The 15,378-nt window shown below is 54.8% G+C and overlaps 1 protein-coding gene across 1 annotated transcript; it reads left to right on the top strand.

Moving 5' to 3' along the window:
- The first annotated feature begins 8,191 nt into the window (after window positions 1–8,191).
- On the top strand, window positions 8,192–9,586 carry DRD5 (dopamine receptor D5). Its single transcript, XM_036297922.1, has one exon. The coding sequence runs from the start codon at window positions 8,192–8,194 to the stop codon at window positions 9,584–9,586; it is 1,395 nt and encodes a 464-aa protein (XP_036153815.1).
- Window positions 9,587–15,378: the final 5,792 nt, after the last annotated feature.

The raw sequence follows: 15,378 nt of genomic DNA on the forward strand, positions 1-15,378 counted from the left end.
TCTTTAAAGAAAACGTCTGCTGCTCTTGACAATGGACGTTAAGGGCCTCCACTGAACAGCTGGGAGGATTTGAAAGCGATGAGGTCCGCCTTTCTTCCCGCCTGAATGTGACTGTGGGATGAAGTCCAGCCCGGGGAGCCCGGGGAGGGCAGACAGTGCCTCTCAAAGATGTCCCAGTCCTGTGCCTGGAACCTGTGAGCATGCCCCCTCCGTGGCAAGGGGACTCTGCGGGTGTAAGTCCAGGATCTTGAGGTGGAGAGGTTATCTGGGATTACCTGGGTGGATTCAATGTCATCGGGGAGGCAGTGTGACCACAGAGGCAGTGATTGGAGCGATGTGGCCACAAGCCAAGGAATGCCGGCCACCGCCGGGAGCCAGCAGAGTCAGGGGTCAGTTCCTCCTCAAGGCCTCTGCTGGCCCTGCAAACACCTTGATGTAAGTCGAGTGAGACTCATTTTGGGCGTCTCACCTCCAGAACTGTGAGATAATCCCTTTGTGTTGTTTAAGCCATCAGAACAAACGACTACAAACTCAAGCTTGGCTCCATCCGCTTTTCTCCACTTCTACTCCAACCAGCCGACTTCAAGTCGCTGTCAACTGCCAATGGGTCTCCTGATGTAGCTTTCTTGTCAAAGGCAAATATGCTCACCCTCCAATCGCTTCTCATCGCTGTTGAGAGGGAGGACAAATTCCTCACCTTGGCCCCCAGGGTCCTGCGTGGTCCTTCGTGCCCACCCCTCCAGCCTCATCTCACATCACTTTGTGCTTCACTCTCCCTCTGTGCACCCTCACACTGGCCAGCTTCTTAGCACTTTTAATGTGCTGGGCTCCCTTCTGCCTCAGGACCTTGGCACTCGCTGCTGCTTCTGGTTCCCACTTAGTTAGTTCCTGCTCAGGTTTCAGATCTCCATCTGAACATCAGTTTCTCAGGGAAGTCACACTCACCCGAAGAGCAGCCCCTGTCCCTGTTAGGAGCTCTGGCCACACCAGCTGGCTTTCCTTCACCGAGGCCGTCAGACCTTTTAATCACACACATATGTGTTGGATGGTTTGAGGCGCAGTCCTTTCAATTTTTAAAATTTTTGCCACTTAACTAGAAGCCTCAAGAGGGAGAGACGATGTCTGTTTGGGTCCCCAACTGTATCCCCAGTGTGCGGAGGAAGAGCTGTAATCACTGATGAGTGAATAGATGGATATTTAAAGGTCTTCTGAGATGAAAAATGGGAACTGAGAAATAGTTTCAATGCCTTGGAAAGCTCAGTTTAAAAACATGTATTCATTTGATATTTGGTTGTGCAGGTTCAAAAGCTATCTGTTTGCTTTTGGACAAACTCAGGCCAGTGAGGTCCCTTCTCCCTGAGGCCATGCTAATTAAGCCCTGAAGGCCCCCCTGGCCTGGATGCACAGCTGATGGCAGAGTTAAGGGACTGCCCGAGGACACAGACTGTGAGCTCTGGGATGGCACTGAGTCTTCCCCCCAGAATCCCGATGCTTTGCACAGTGTCTACGGAGCAGGTGTGCGCAATTACTGATTATGGCGCACACTGTTCACTGCCTTCCCGGTAGTGGTTCCTTTGCTTGCTAAGAAAACCCTGACAGCCCTAACCGGTTTGCTTCAGTGGATAGAGCGTCGGTCTGTGGACTCAAGGGTCCCAGGTTCGATTCCGGTCAGGGGCATGTACCTTGGTTGCGGGCACATCCCCAATAGGGGAGTGTGCAGGAGGCAGCTGATCGATGTTTCTCTCTCATCGATGTTTCTGGCTCTCTATCCCTCTCCCTTCCTCTCTGTAAAAAGAGGAAGGGAGAGGGATATATATATATATATATATATATATATATATATATCCCTTATATATATTTATATATATATAAAATAAAACCCTGACTCTGGTTGGGGATGCAAAGCACCCCATCTCAGGTGATGGGTCATGGTTAGTTTAAGCCAAGCCTAGGCTTTCTGTGCCCTCTGCCTTGTACTTGGAACAGTTTACGGTCTGCCTTGTGGCCAGGGGCGGCCGTGTGATTCAGTTCTGGCCAATGAGACAGAAGGTCCGTCTAAGATTTTCTTCACTGGTGACCGGCGAGAGACACCTGAAGAAAAGTCTCTCTGATGTGGCTTCCCTGCATTTTGCTCCTGGAGTTTGGATTTGGTCGTGGTGCCTGAGCTGTAACAGCCGCCCTGCGACCACGGGGCTCAGGGGCACAAAGCCACAAGGTGGAGAAAGCAGAGATTTGGGTGAAAAGAGGAAAAAAATGAAAAGAATCTGGGTCCTCGGTTACATCGCTGAGTTTTTGCACCAGCCCTTACTTGCTTCCTCTTAATTTCCTGTTACATTAGAGCAGTGGTTCTCAACCTTGGCTGCACATTAGAATCACCTGGGAATCTTTTTAAAATCCTGATTTCTGGGCCTCATCCTCCGGAAATTCTGTTTCTTTGTTATGGGGCGGGGGCACAACATTAGTAACAAAGAAACAGAATTTCTGGGGGATGAGGCCCAGAAATCAGGATTTTAAAAAAGATTCCCAGGTGATTCTAATGTGCAGCCAAGGTTGAGAACCACTGCATTAGAGAACTAAATGTCGTTATTGTATAAGCCATGAGCAGTCAGGTTTTCTGGTACTCACAGCTGAAGGCAGTTCTAATCAATATATTCATTTAAGATTTCTTTTATTCTGAGATAATTTCAAACTTATAGAAGAGTTGTATGACCTTCCCAGGTGACCATAGACCAGTAGTGAGAAACAAGTATTTGTTGTTTTAGGCCACTAGGTTGGGGGGGGGGGGCTGTTTGTTATGCAGCATTATAACAAAAACTGACTAATACCAACTTACCATTTCCTAAGTACAGCATGTCATTTATTCATAATAGCTCTGCATAGTAAATATTGATGTTAGCATAAAAAATTTCATTTTAAGTTACAGTTGACATTCAGTATTATTTTATATTAGTTTCAGGTGTACCACATAGTGGTAGACAATTACATAATTTGCAAAGTGATCCTCCCTATAGTTCAGGTACCCACCTGGCACCTTACAGAGTTATTATAATACTAGAGGCCCAATGCACAAATTTGTGCATAGGTGGGGTCCCTTGGCCTGGCTGGCAGTCGAGGGCTATTGGGGGGGGGGGTGGCTGGTCAGGGGGAGGGACCCCGGGAGGTTGGCTGGCTTGGGGGAGGTTGGCCAGCTGACTCCCCTGATAGGGGTTGATGGGGCGCTAGCCGGGAGGATGGGCTGTGGGAGGTTGGCTGTGGGAGCCCACTGACCACCAGGGGGCAGCTCCTGCACTGAGCATCTGCTCCCTGTTAGTCAATGTGCATCATAGCGACTGGTCAACTGGTCATTCAGGTTGTTGTTTGGTTGTAATGGTCACTTAGGCATATATATATATATATATATAAATAATTATTGACTATATTCCTTATGCCGAACTTTATATCCTTGTGACTATTTTGTAACTACCAATCTATACTTCTCAATTGCTTCTCCCAACCCCTCCTCCCTTTAATGCTACCATTTTATTTTTTTTTATTTTTATTTTTTAAAAAATATATGTTATTGATTTTTTACAGAGAGGAAGGGAGAGAGATAGAGAGTTAGAAACATCGATGAGAGAGAAACATCGATCAGCTGCCTCCTGCACACCTCCTACTGGGGATGTGCCCACAACCCAGGTACATGCCCCTGACCGGAATCGAACCTGGGACCTTTCAGTCTGCAGGCTGACGCTCTATCCACTGAGCCAAACCGGTTTCGGCCATTACCATTTTATTTTATTTTACTAGAGGCCCGATGCACAAAATTCATGCAAGGGGTTCAGCCCTCGCAGCACCGGCTTCATCTGGAAGGTCGTCCGAATGGTTGTTCCTCTGTTCGGCCGTCTGGTCTAATTAGCATATGCTTTTATTATTATTTTTAAAAAATATAGTTTTTATTGATTTCAGATAGGAAGGGAGAGTGAAAGATAGAAACATCAATGATGAGAATCATTGATCAGCTGCCTCCTGCACGCCCCCCACTGGAGATCAAGTCCACAACCCAGGCATGTGCCCTTGACTGGAATTAAACCGGGGCCCTTCAGTCTGCAGGCCGACACTCTATCCACTGAGCAAACCCAGCTAGGGCTAATGTTACCATCTTAAAGATGAGGAAACTCAGGCTCAGCGAGGTTAAGTAACTTGCTCCAGGTCCCAGAGCTAGTAAGTCAGAGAGGAGGGATTTGAACCCAGGACTGTCTGACTTGTGAGCCCATCTCCCTTCCTCTATCTGCATGCCTGCCCTACCTTCCGGCATAACTGTTTCTGCCTGCCTGACATGGCTGCTCTCGGCTCCCTGTGCTTCTGAGCTGGGGAGGGCTGGGACCTGGGCACTGACCTTGGGGTTTGCCAAGGCCTCAGGTCACCATCAATCAATGAGGTGGCTTTTCCAGCGCAGGGTGGATGCGGATGGCAGGTCATCTCAATCCTTCTGCCTGGGCTCCGCCGAGCCAGGCTAAGCACATCAGCAGGGCTGGCGCCGGGGGGGAGCTCAGGGGTGACCTGTCGCCAAGGAACCAGGCCCGTCTGGGTTTAAAACGGTGTGGATTCTTTTGATAGCAGCCAGGGCAGCAGCCACAGAAAATCCTGGCTGTGGTCCTATCGATTTAGCCATTGGTTTCAGGGAGACAAATCCCATTTAAAAAGGAGGATCAATGAGGTTAAACAGAAGAATATTTGCCGACTGGATTAGGAAAGCCCCGTGGGCTAAAACTTTCTTAGAAAATCCTCTTGGTACACTTTTGTAGGAGCCAGGCGTGCGAGGGGATCGCCTCCTCGCTGTGTCCTCAGAAGACAGGGTTCCAGCTGGGACCAGGTAAGAGATAAGGAGTTTATTAGCGTCTAGTTGGGGAGAGTCCTTGACAGCGAGGCTGGCTTCTGAGGCTGCCTGAAGACACTCCTCGGTTTTCAGCTGTTTACTCTGCCCAGTTCTTCTGAAAACCGTGGAAAAGGGCAGCCACTGCCTCCACTGAACCATCGTCACCCCAAGGCACGCTGCTCCGGAGCCGTCCCGGGAACAGGGGACAGACATGTGCGGCGGCTGCCTGGCTGCATACTGTTACTGTGTGCGCATAGGGTCTTATCGGCGGAGAGAAAAGTCTTCGAGTTCTGAAGACCCACCCTTTCCCCCATGGAGCTTCATGCCTCTGAGCCTTTGCACATGCTGTTCCCTCTGTATGGAATGCTTTACCCCCAGCCCGCGTGTCCTCTCTTCTGTGCAGCCCTGTCCCGGCTGTCCACCCAGACGGCCAGTCCACCCCGTTGCTCTCACGCCACCATCTGACTAAGACACCTTGTTTATTTCCTGTGCTAGGCAGGGCTTTTTCAGTTGCAGGTGACAAGTGAAACTCAACTCAGATACGTGTCAGCAAAGGGTGACTTCCTGGTTTTTGTAACTGCAAAGACCGGGCTAGGCCATTTCCTCTCTAAGACACAGGCACAGCCAGAGGGAAAAGGGAGGCTCTACTTTGGCCTCATCACACTGGCCTTTGAAACTACTGTGTTCAACCCATTTTGAAGGTGAGGAGACTGAGGCTCAAAGGTATCAAGTAACTTGCCCAAGCTCCCACAGCTAGGAAATGCCTGTTCCCGCCGGCCTTGCCTTTCCTTCTCCCTGTCTTCCCTTTTGTCCACTTAACTGTGGTTTCAACCCAAAGAGGGCCTCTGCTAGGGAAGCCTTCCTTAACGATCTGGCCTCGGCCAACCCCTCATAATGCTCAGTACCGTTCCTTCCTAGCCCTTGGCACAGAGTAACTTTCCCTGGGCGATGCTCGGGTTAAAGTCTATCTCCGACACTGGACTATAACCTTGAAGAGGGAAAGGACAATATATACATACATATATATTATACACTCTTGCATTCCCGTGGATAAAACAGCATTTGGGACAGAATAGGTGCTAAATAAATATTTGCTGAATAAAAGAATAAGAAACTGAAATTCAAACCCCTGTCTTCAAAACCCAGGCTCTTTTCTGACCTCATAAGTCGGTGTTCTGCAGGACAGGAGGAGATGGGGCCATCCGGGTGAGGGATTAATAACCGTGTGACCCACTAGGAAGATGGCATGTATGTGCGCGCATGTGTAGGACAGTGGCTTGCATCCAGGCTGTCTGTGGCCGAGGAGGAGCAACAAGAGAAGGAGCACCGAGCCAGGGCAAGGTGATGAAAAGAATAAAAGACCTCACCTGACTGTCTAAGAATCCGGGGTCCCAGGGAGCTCCCAGGGCTGTCCGTCGGGGGATGACGCGCTCGTCGTTATATTTGACAAGGCTCACTCTGCCTGCCGTTGAGCGGAGGGTGGACAGAGGCTCACAGCAGAGCCCAGAGTGCCGGAACCCAGGAGAGTGTCACCATAAAACAGGGTGGGGAGGACACAGTCCTGGACAGGGACGCCAGCGATGGAGAGGAGATGGGGAGACAGGTGGCGAATGTGACTCCAGGTGTAGGCATCCGGACAGATGGTCTTGCCATCTCCCACAGCAGAGAGCAGGGCAGGGGTGTGTGTGTGAGGGGGAAGGGCTGAGCCAGCTGAGTCTGAGAAGCTGGGGCCCTTAGGTGTGGCTCCAGGTGAAGGGGCAGGTGGGTCTGAGCAGAGGGGGCCCAGCCCTTTCTAGACCTCACAGCGGGTCTCAGATGGGACGCTGCGGCAGGCCGATCCCCATTCATTTCTGTCCAGTTGCCTTCCGCCGAGCTTCACAGGCACAGACGGGGCGGGTCACAAGCGGAACTTGTCCCGGGAGGCGTGGTGAGATCCTGGAACAGTGCTCTCCCGGCCCAGCCTTTCTCCACCTTTTTCTTTCTTTCTCTCTCTCTCTTTTTAAAGAAATGTCAGGCTCTGGCCTACCCATTCAAGCCTCAGTTCCCCCTTCTGTGAAGCACTGAGGTGCTATTAATCCATCCCTCTCAGGGCGGACAAAGAGGAAGATGGTGCTAGCGCCCTGCAGAGGGGAAGCCCCCCACAGCTGGGGCCCCTTCCTCTCCTTGTCTCCGGGTTCTCAGCAACTATGCCCCAAAGCACAGAGGCTCCAGAATTGGGGGCGCTGGTAGGGAAGAGGACTCTCTCAAGGCCAGGTGAACCCCCCAATCTTAGAATGAGTGTGTGTGGAGGGGAGGCTGGGAGGCGTTCCTAGGAGAGAGCCTCCTGCACCGGGGCCCAGGTGAAGGCCGGTTTCGGGGGCCCTTGCACCACCCGCCGGGCTGGCATCATTGCCCCATTTTGAGGATGAGGAACCAAGGCCCAGGGAGGTCAAGTTTCGCGCTCAAGGTCACACAGCCAGGAATCAAGTCCAAATTGGGACTTAGGTTTGTGAGAAACCCAGAGTCGCCCCGCCCCCCCTCACCCCTCCTCACGTATCCCACAAGCGCTCTTTCCCAGCCTGCAGGCCAGTGCTCCCCCCGCCCTCCGCCCCCCCTGCCCCCATCCCTACCAATCCCTACGTACCCCACCTTCCTGTTTATTAAACATGGCCAGGGCCGAGGCACCGGCAACAGGGCTGGGCCAGGCACCTATTTGTCTTCCCGGGCGCGTCTGCCCGGCGCGCTGCGGGACTCTGGCACTGGGGTGCCTCTAGGACTTGCGGGTTCGTTCCCATACACCCTCAGACAGGGCGCCGGGAGACCCTGCCCAGGCACCGGCCGAGCGGGTGAGCAGGAGAGGGCGCCCCGGAACCCGTGGGCGGGCGCGCGGGAGAGCGAAGACGCGGAGGCAGGAGCGAGGGCCCCGGGAGCCGCGGGGACCCAGGCAGCGCCGCCACGCTCGCCTCCAGCCGGCCTCCCGCCCCCGCCCCCTCGGTGGTGACTCGCTCCGTGCGTCTCCGGCTCGGAACCAGACACAGCTCCGCGCGCCGGGGCGTTGCGCGTTGCGGGCTCCCAGGAACAGCCCCGCGGCCCGGCGACTTCCTGTCCCCAGCGCCGGCACCGAAGGGGCGCACCGCGGCCACCCACCCGGAGGCGCCCGAGGCGAGAAGAGGCCCCGCGCGCCCCGGGGTCCCAGCGCAGCGCGCGGTGAGCGTCCCCCGGGGGCTCTGGGATCCTTGGCCGCGGGTTCCCTCGCGCTACCCCCGGGCGCCCGATGGGGCCGCCCGGGGGGCACAGGGCCGACGTTTGGAGCGCACGCAGCCCGCCCCTGCCGCGGAGTCCGAGTCCCAGTCCGACATGCTGCTGCGGGGGCGCAATGGCACGGAGTACCCCGCGCGGCAGCAGCTGGCTCCCGGAGGCGCCCCGGGGGGAGCGGAGGGGGCGGCGCCGCTGGGGCCCGCGCAGGTGCTCACCGCCGGCCTCCTGACCCTGCTCATCGTCTGGACCCTGCTGGGCAACGTGCTGGTGTGCGCGGCCATCGTGCGCAGCCGCCACTTGCGCGCCAGGATGACCCACATGTTCATCGTGTCTCTGGCCGTGTCCGACCTCTTCGTGGCTTTGCTGGTCATGCCCTGGAAGGCTGTGGCGGAGGTGGCCGGCCACTGGCCCTTCGGAGCCTTCTGCGACGTGTGGGTGGCCTTCGACATCATGTGCTCTACCGCCTCCATCCTGAACCTGTGCGTCATCAGCGTGGACCGCTACTGGGCCATTTCCAGGCCCTTCAGCTACCAGCAGAGGATGACCCCGCGCGTGGCCCTGGTCATGGTGGGCCTGGCCTGGACCCTGTCCATCCTCATCTCCTTCATCCCGGTCCAGCTCCACTGGCACCGGGACGAGGCAGGCTCCCGGGGCGCGGTGGACCCGCCGCCAGCCGACCTGGCCAACGGGACGTCCTGGGGGACAGCGGGGGACCCAGAGGTGCGGGAGGAGAACTGTGACTCCAGCCTCAACCGCACTTACGCCATCGCCTCCTCGCTCATCAGCTTCTACATCCCCGTGGCCATCATGATCGTGACCTACGCGCGCATCTACCGCATCGCGCAGGCGCAGATCAGCAGGATTGCCTGCCTGGAGAGGGCGGGGCAGCGCGCGCAGAGGTGCGGGGGCCGTGAGCCCGAGCCCGGCCTGCGGGCGTCCATCCAGAAGGAGACCAAGGTGCTGAAGACCCTGTCGATGATCATGGGGGTCTTCGTGTGCTGCTGGCTGCCCTTCTTCCTCCTGAACTGCATGGCGCCCTTCTGCAGCCGCCGCCCCGAGGGCGCCCGCGCCGGCTTCCCCTGCGTCAGCGACACCACCTTCGACGTCTTCGTCTGGTTCGGCTGGGCCAACTCCTCCCTCAACCCCGTCATTTACGCCTTCAACGCGGACTTCCGGAAGGTGTTCGCCCAGCTGCTGGGGGGCGGCCGCCTCTGCTCCCGGCGCACCCGGGTGGCGACCGTGACCCTCAGCAATGAGCTCATCTCCTACGACCAGGACACCGTCTTCTCCAGGGAGACCGCAGCCACCTACAGCCACGTGGTCCCCAGCGAGGTGACCCCCCGCCACAGGGAGGGGGACAAGGAGGAGGGGGACAAGGAGGAGGAGGAGGAGGGTCCTTTGGATCTCATGTGCCAGAACTCTCAAGCGTCCCCAAGGGTGACCCTGCCGCCCAGTCTGTCTGGGAGCTGGGCTGTGAGGGGAAGACTTCATTAGGCAAAACGCCTTTCGCCTCACGTGGGTTCCATTAAACTGCGTGCAAATGCCCTTCGTGGACTACAGAGCTGCCCAGACACTGAAGCACGGGGACACACACACGTCCGGTGTTGCTCGGACCACCATCGCTCCTGTCTCTGTGTAGTAGCGTTTGTGCTTAGAAACCTTACCTGACTGGTTTGCTGTTGAAAGAATTGGCAGAAGCAATTCGGGCAAACTCGGTGTAATATACCCCAGTCTGGCAGATGCGGACCGATGGCCCTTTTAGAGGTGATGGTTGGTCCTTACAAAAAACTGAAAATGTGGGACTTGGTCTTAAACAGATATCCTCTTCCCCTTTAAACCAACGGATGGCTCAGTGACTTGGGCTCGGGCGGCTTTTTAAATAGGTTCAGCGTGTGCGGTGCTGACGGGGCGGGTGGCTCTGCCTCCCGGGGCCTGTGTTGAAGCAGCATCTGTGCTTGGTGTCCTCCGACAGCTGAGGAATGCTTCCCGACGTGTCCTGGTGTCTAATAAACACAGATTGTGTGTGCGACGGGGGATTGTCTTGCTTTGCCCGGTTGGAAATCATGAAGGCGTCCTTTCAAAGCAGGGAAGACCTCGCTGGGGCTGGAAGCACATGGTCCGTTTGTTTCCTGTACGGACAGCTTGGCCTTAAAGAGGCACGCAGGGCCAAGGGATCTTTTCGTTTGTTTGTTTGTTTCTTATTAATCCTCACCTGAGGGTATTTTTTCCATTGATTTTTAGAGAGAGTGGGAGGGTGGGAGGAGGGGGGGCGAGAGAGGGAGAGAGAGAGAAACATTGATGTAAAGGTGACACATTGATTGGTTGCCTCTGCACACTCCCTGGCTGGGGTAGGGGAACAAACCTGCAACCAGGTACGTGCCCTTGACCGGGAGTGGACCCCTCGACACTTTGGCATGCAGGCTGATGCTCCACCACTGAGCACACTGGCCAGGGCATGGGCCAGGGGATGGGCCAGGGCATCTTCAAGAGCTTCTGATGCCTCCAGGATTTTTAAAAAATATATTTTATAGATTTTTTTTACAGAGAGGAGGGAAGAGGGATAGAGAGTTAGAAACATTGATTCAGCCGCCTCCTGCACACCTCCTAATGGAGATGTGCCTGCAACCGAGGTACATGCCCTTGATGGGAATCGAACCTGGGACCCTTCAGTCCGCAGGCCGACGCTCTATCCGCTGAGCCAAACCAGTTAGGGCTCAGAATTTTTTTTATTAGACACAGACATCTGGAGTCTGTGCTGAGAGCTAGCTTCAATGCCACGGCATCAGACACCAACATTTCAAGCCTGAGATTCTTTTTTATCTGATTTGGAATCTTTTTTTTTTTTTAAAGAACGTAACACAGAACAACTCTCTGATTCCTAGATGGTTTCTATCAGTTCCGGGAGGCGATCACATGGCATAACAGCGAGATCTGTCTCAGCTTTTGATCAACCGTGTGTTCGGAGGGACGTTGACATGCTGACCTGCTTTGGAAAACAAATCCCAGTTTTAAACAGGGCTTTTTATTTGTAGACAACAAGCAATGAGGGACTGCACTTTAACTAAAATGTAGGAGCGAGAGGCGACATTTGAAGGAACTTGAAAAACCTGTGCCTTGAGGGCCTCCTCCAAATGCCCAGTGAGGCCCAGTCATTTCTCTCGCTCCCCGCCCCGCAGTCTGCACAGGAATTGGGGCGTGGTATTCCAGAACCATCCCGGTCAAGAGCAGCTCACTGCCGTTGGAGCTCAGTATGAGCGCTGTTGGCGAAAGCAAATGAAATGTGGATATGTAATTCCATGCCGTCGGCCCCCACTTTGAAGCAGTTAATCAAGACCCATTCCATCCATTTGGCTCCTCTGAGGGCTGATTTGATTGTTAGAGTCTACTGACCAGCCGTGTCTCGCTCACTGTAAAATGTGCAGTGCCCGGCACGTGATGCGTAACAGGTTATTTGTTGAATGAATAAGTGACTATTCGGGAACGGCGAAATGGAAAGCAAATCCTATTTGGAACATTCATTTTCATATATGATTTGGAACATTCATTTTCATATATGATTTGGAACATTCATTTTCATACATGATTTGGAACATTTATTTTCATATATGCTTTAGTCAAATCGATGTTGGCGTCTGAGGTCTGAGTCCCATTTCTGACCTCCTATGAACTGACAGCGAATTGGGTCACCAGGGAAGAACCCGGACGGTGACAGGTGCCTGCTCTGTGGTTTAGGAAGTGGCTGCGTGACCTTGAACGAGTGGATGACGCTCCCTGGGCCTCAGGTTCCCGCTGCATCTGTCCATTGAGCTCCGCGGTGCAGACGTGAGTGGATGGAGTCCAGGGGGAAAACAAGGCTCCGTGTGCGTTTCCTCCCTGAGGCTGCCTGGGGCGTTCCCTGTGCAGCGAGAAGCCCCTCGCGCGGGAGAGGATTCTGCATTGTTTCCCACTGTCTCTGCCCTGGGGAACCCTTGTTAAAGGGGTTCCTTATTCCCGGCTCTCCGGGGATCACAGTGTGAGAAACTCTGCTTGATCTGGAAGCCTCGAAAATGCAGCTCTTTTAGACAGGCCGTTAGAAGCCAACGCTTTTGTGGCAAACATTGTTCTAGACCCCAGTTCAAGTCATTCCTGTGTCGGGAAAAGTGATTATCTGAGGATTTTGGAAACCCCTTCTGAAAAATGCCGGGAGCCGGTCCATCCTTGCTGTTTCGGACCCCAGCAGAAAAATATCAACCATTTCGATTATTGACACCACCATGTGGCGGGCACTGTCCTAGGGATATGGTCACCCATCCAATGCTCGGTGTCCTGAGCTTCTTTTTAGGGGGAGAGAGAAGCAGATGGCCCGGACTGGGCCAAGCTGGCTGCAGTGTGTGGCCCCATGCAGACTGAAATGTCCCGCCAGGCGGCCCTGATTGATGTGATGCTCCAGGAGACAGAGCGAGAGCAGTGGCGAAGCTGTGTTATCCAGGGTGGACCAGAAGCTTCGGAAGAGGCTGATGGAGAGAGACCCAGGTGGAGAAGTAGGGGTTGGAGCAACTCTAACGCCAGGAGGAAGAGTGCGCCAGGCGGAGGGACTGGCTCCAGCCCAGGCCGGGAACGGGACGGCGCTTGGCACCTGGGAGGAGAGAAAGGCTGCCCCTGTGGCTGAGGGCCCTGCCAGGTCGGCTATAAGGCAGGCCCTGTCTTCACCAGCGCGTTCAGTTGATGCTCAGCCCCGGGGGCAGGCACTTTCATTACCTGCTCACAGATGAGGCAGTGAAGGCATGGGGAGGCGGACTCACTAGCCCGCGACCGCAGAGCTTAGGAGCAACAGAGCTGGACGTGAACCTGGCAGCCTGGCCCTGGAGTCGGCGCCGCCCGGCTGTGGTGAGAGGGGCCGCAGGGCATCCCCTGTCAGCTACCACACTAGCACCTGGACCAGAACATTCCTCATTCCCGTGTTAGGTGCTGGCTAACTGCGGCATTCCCATGGCCACCTTCCCCGAGCACCTGCATTGGGGGGCAAGCAGCAGGCGGCAGTGGGGCACAGAGCCACGTCCTGCGCCCATCTGTGGTGGAGCCTCATATTAACCCCACGTGCTAGGATTTTTCCATCTTACAGATGAGGACCCTGAGGTCCAGAGAGGGTAGTTGCTTGTCCAATGTCCTATCACTAGGAAGTGGTGGAACCAGGGTGTACACCTGGGCCAGTGGTTCTCAACTGGGGTGACTTTGTCCTCCAGGAGCCATTTTGGGTTGTCACAACTGCATGTGGGGTGCTCCGGCCATCGAGTGGGCCGTGGCCAGGGATGTTGCCAAATACTCTACTGTGCGCAGGATGTCCCCCCCCCCCCCCCCCAGGACTAGTCGGCCCTGAGAGGGCTTGACCCAGGCTGGTGGAGTCCAGGTCCCAGCTGCCTGTCCACAGAGCGCACCGCCCAGGCTTGAACACGCCACAGCCCCCAAAATTAAAACCACAGTGAGACATCACCTCAACCTGCCAGAATGGCCACCATCAATGCGTCAGCAATCAGCAAACAGCACATGCTGGTGAGGGTGTGGAGAAAGGGGAACCTCGTGCACTATTGGCGGGAAGGCAGACTGGTGCAGCCCCTGTGGAAAGCAGTGTGGAGGTTCCTCGAAAATTAACAATGGCACTGCCTTATGACCCAGCCATTCCACTTTCGGGAATTTATCTGGAGAAACCCCAAACACGAATTTGAAAGAACATACACACCCCTATCTTGATAGCCGTGTTATTCACAATAGCCAAGATGTGGAAGCAGCCCAAGTGCCCATCACAGACGAGTGGATACAAAAGTTGTGGCACGTTTACGCAAGGAAACGCTACTTGGCCATGAAACAGAAGGAAATCTTACCCTTTGCGACAGCATGGATGAGCCTGGAGAGCACTGTGCTGAGTGAAATAAGCCCGTCAGAGAAGACAAGTCCTGTATGACCTCACTCATATGTGGAATCTAGTAACAAACTGAACTAACAAGCAAAACAGAGACAGACTCATAGATAGAGAGCAGGCTGACAGCTGTCTTTGGAGAGGGGGTGCCGAGTGGGAGAGTGGAGGGATTGAGCAAAATAGAAAAAAAAAAGAAAAAGAAAAAACCTATGGACATGGGCAATAAGCGTGGTGATTGCCGGGGGGCGGGGCGTGGGGGCAGGTGGAGGAGGTTATGGGGCATAAATGGTGGCAGACGGAGACTTGACTTGGGCTGGTGAACACACAATAGGGCAGAGAGGATGTGTTGTGGAATTGTGCCCCTGAAACCTGTGTAATTCTGCTAACCAGTGTCACCCCGATAAATCCAATGAAAAGAAACAAGAAGAAACTCCGCAGCCCCAAGTTCAAATTTCAGCTCCCCCCATTGATGGTTGTTTGAAGCTGGGCACCGCTCCTAGCTTCAGTTTCTTTATCTGAGAAATGGGCTCATCAACCCCAGAGGTTTGGGGGAGGATTAAAAATGAATGTGTGAAACACTGAGGTCATGGTCGTGTTGTTCTCTTCTCCTTCCTTCTCTCCTCTCCGTTTTATAAGACCTCTATGGTTTGGCGCATTTGATGGAGACTTTGGGGGTTCCTAGCCTGGGTAGAGCTACACTGTCCCGGAAGCTAAGGGCCGTGACAGCCGAGACCCATCTCCGCTCTGCCCCCTCAGCCTAGAACAGTGGTGTCTGGCGCTGAGTAGGTGCTCTCTAAATGTCAGCCTCTTGCCCTCGGCGGCAAACACACACACACACGAAGTGACAGGTGACCTGGGGAGGGGCCCAGTGGGCTTATCAGCCAGAGAGACTCCCCCTGCATTTGGGGGTGGCCTTCTTTCCCACACCCTGTCCAGCACACGGGGCACAGCAGGGACATGTGAGCAGATGAGCAGGTGAGCAGGGAGCACTTCCTTAAACTCACTCTCCTCACCCTGTTCCGGGCTCCGTGTGATGGCAGGAACGACCGTCCCCACATGGGGAAGGTCCACGGGCTGGTTGGTGAGACACGAAGTGGCAACTGATAAAATTACGCTCCGTCCTAGGGAACAGCGAGGGCCCCTCAGCCATTCCCGCCTCCCGGAGGCCTCCCTCCCCGCGACCCCTCTTCTGTGGGGGCTTCAGGGCAGGTGGGCTCCTTATAAGGGCTCACAGCTCACAGGTGTGCACCCGGGGCCGGGGGAGCCAGGTGGGCCCTGTGTCTCCTCTGTGACTGGCCTCTGCGAACCACAGACGTGAGGCCCTGAGGCCAGACATTGGTCCAGGGAACACATCAGACCCTGCTCCTTGATGGGAGGGGTATCCAGGAATTCG

This window comes from Myotis myotis, unplaced genomic scaffold (genome assembly GCF_014108235.1).
Source record: "Myotis myotis isolate mMyoMyo1 unplaced genomic scaffold, mMyoMyo1.p scaffold_m19_p_1, whole genome shotgun sequence".
NCBI classification, from domain to species: Eukaryota; Metazoa; Chordata; class Mammalia; order Chiroptera; family Vespertilionidae; genus Myotis; species Myotis myotis.

Excerpts from the sequence above, each read along its gene's own strand:
- DRD5 (XM_036297922.1), top strand. The coding sequence starts at position 8,192 with ATGCTGCTGCGGGGGCGCAATGGCACGGAGTACCCCGCGCGGCAGCAG.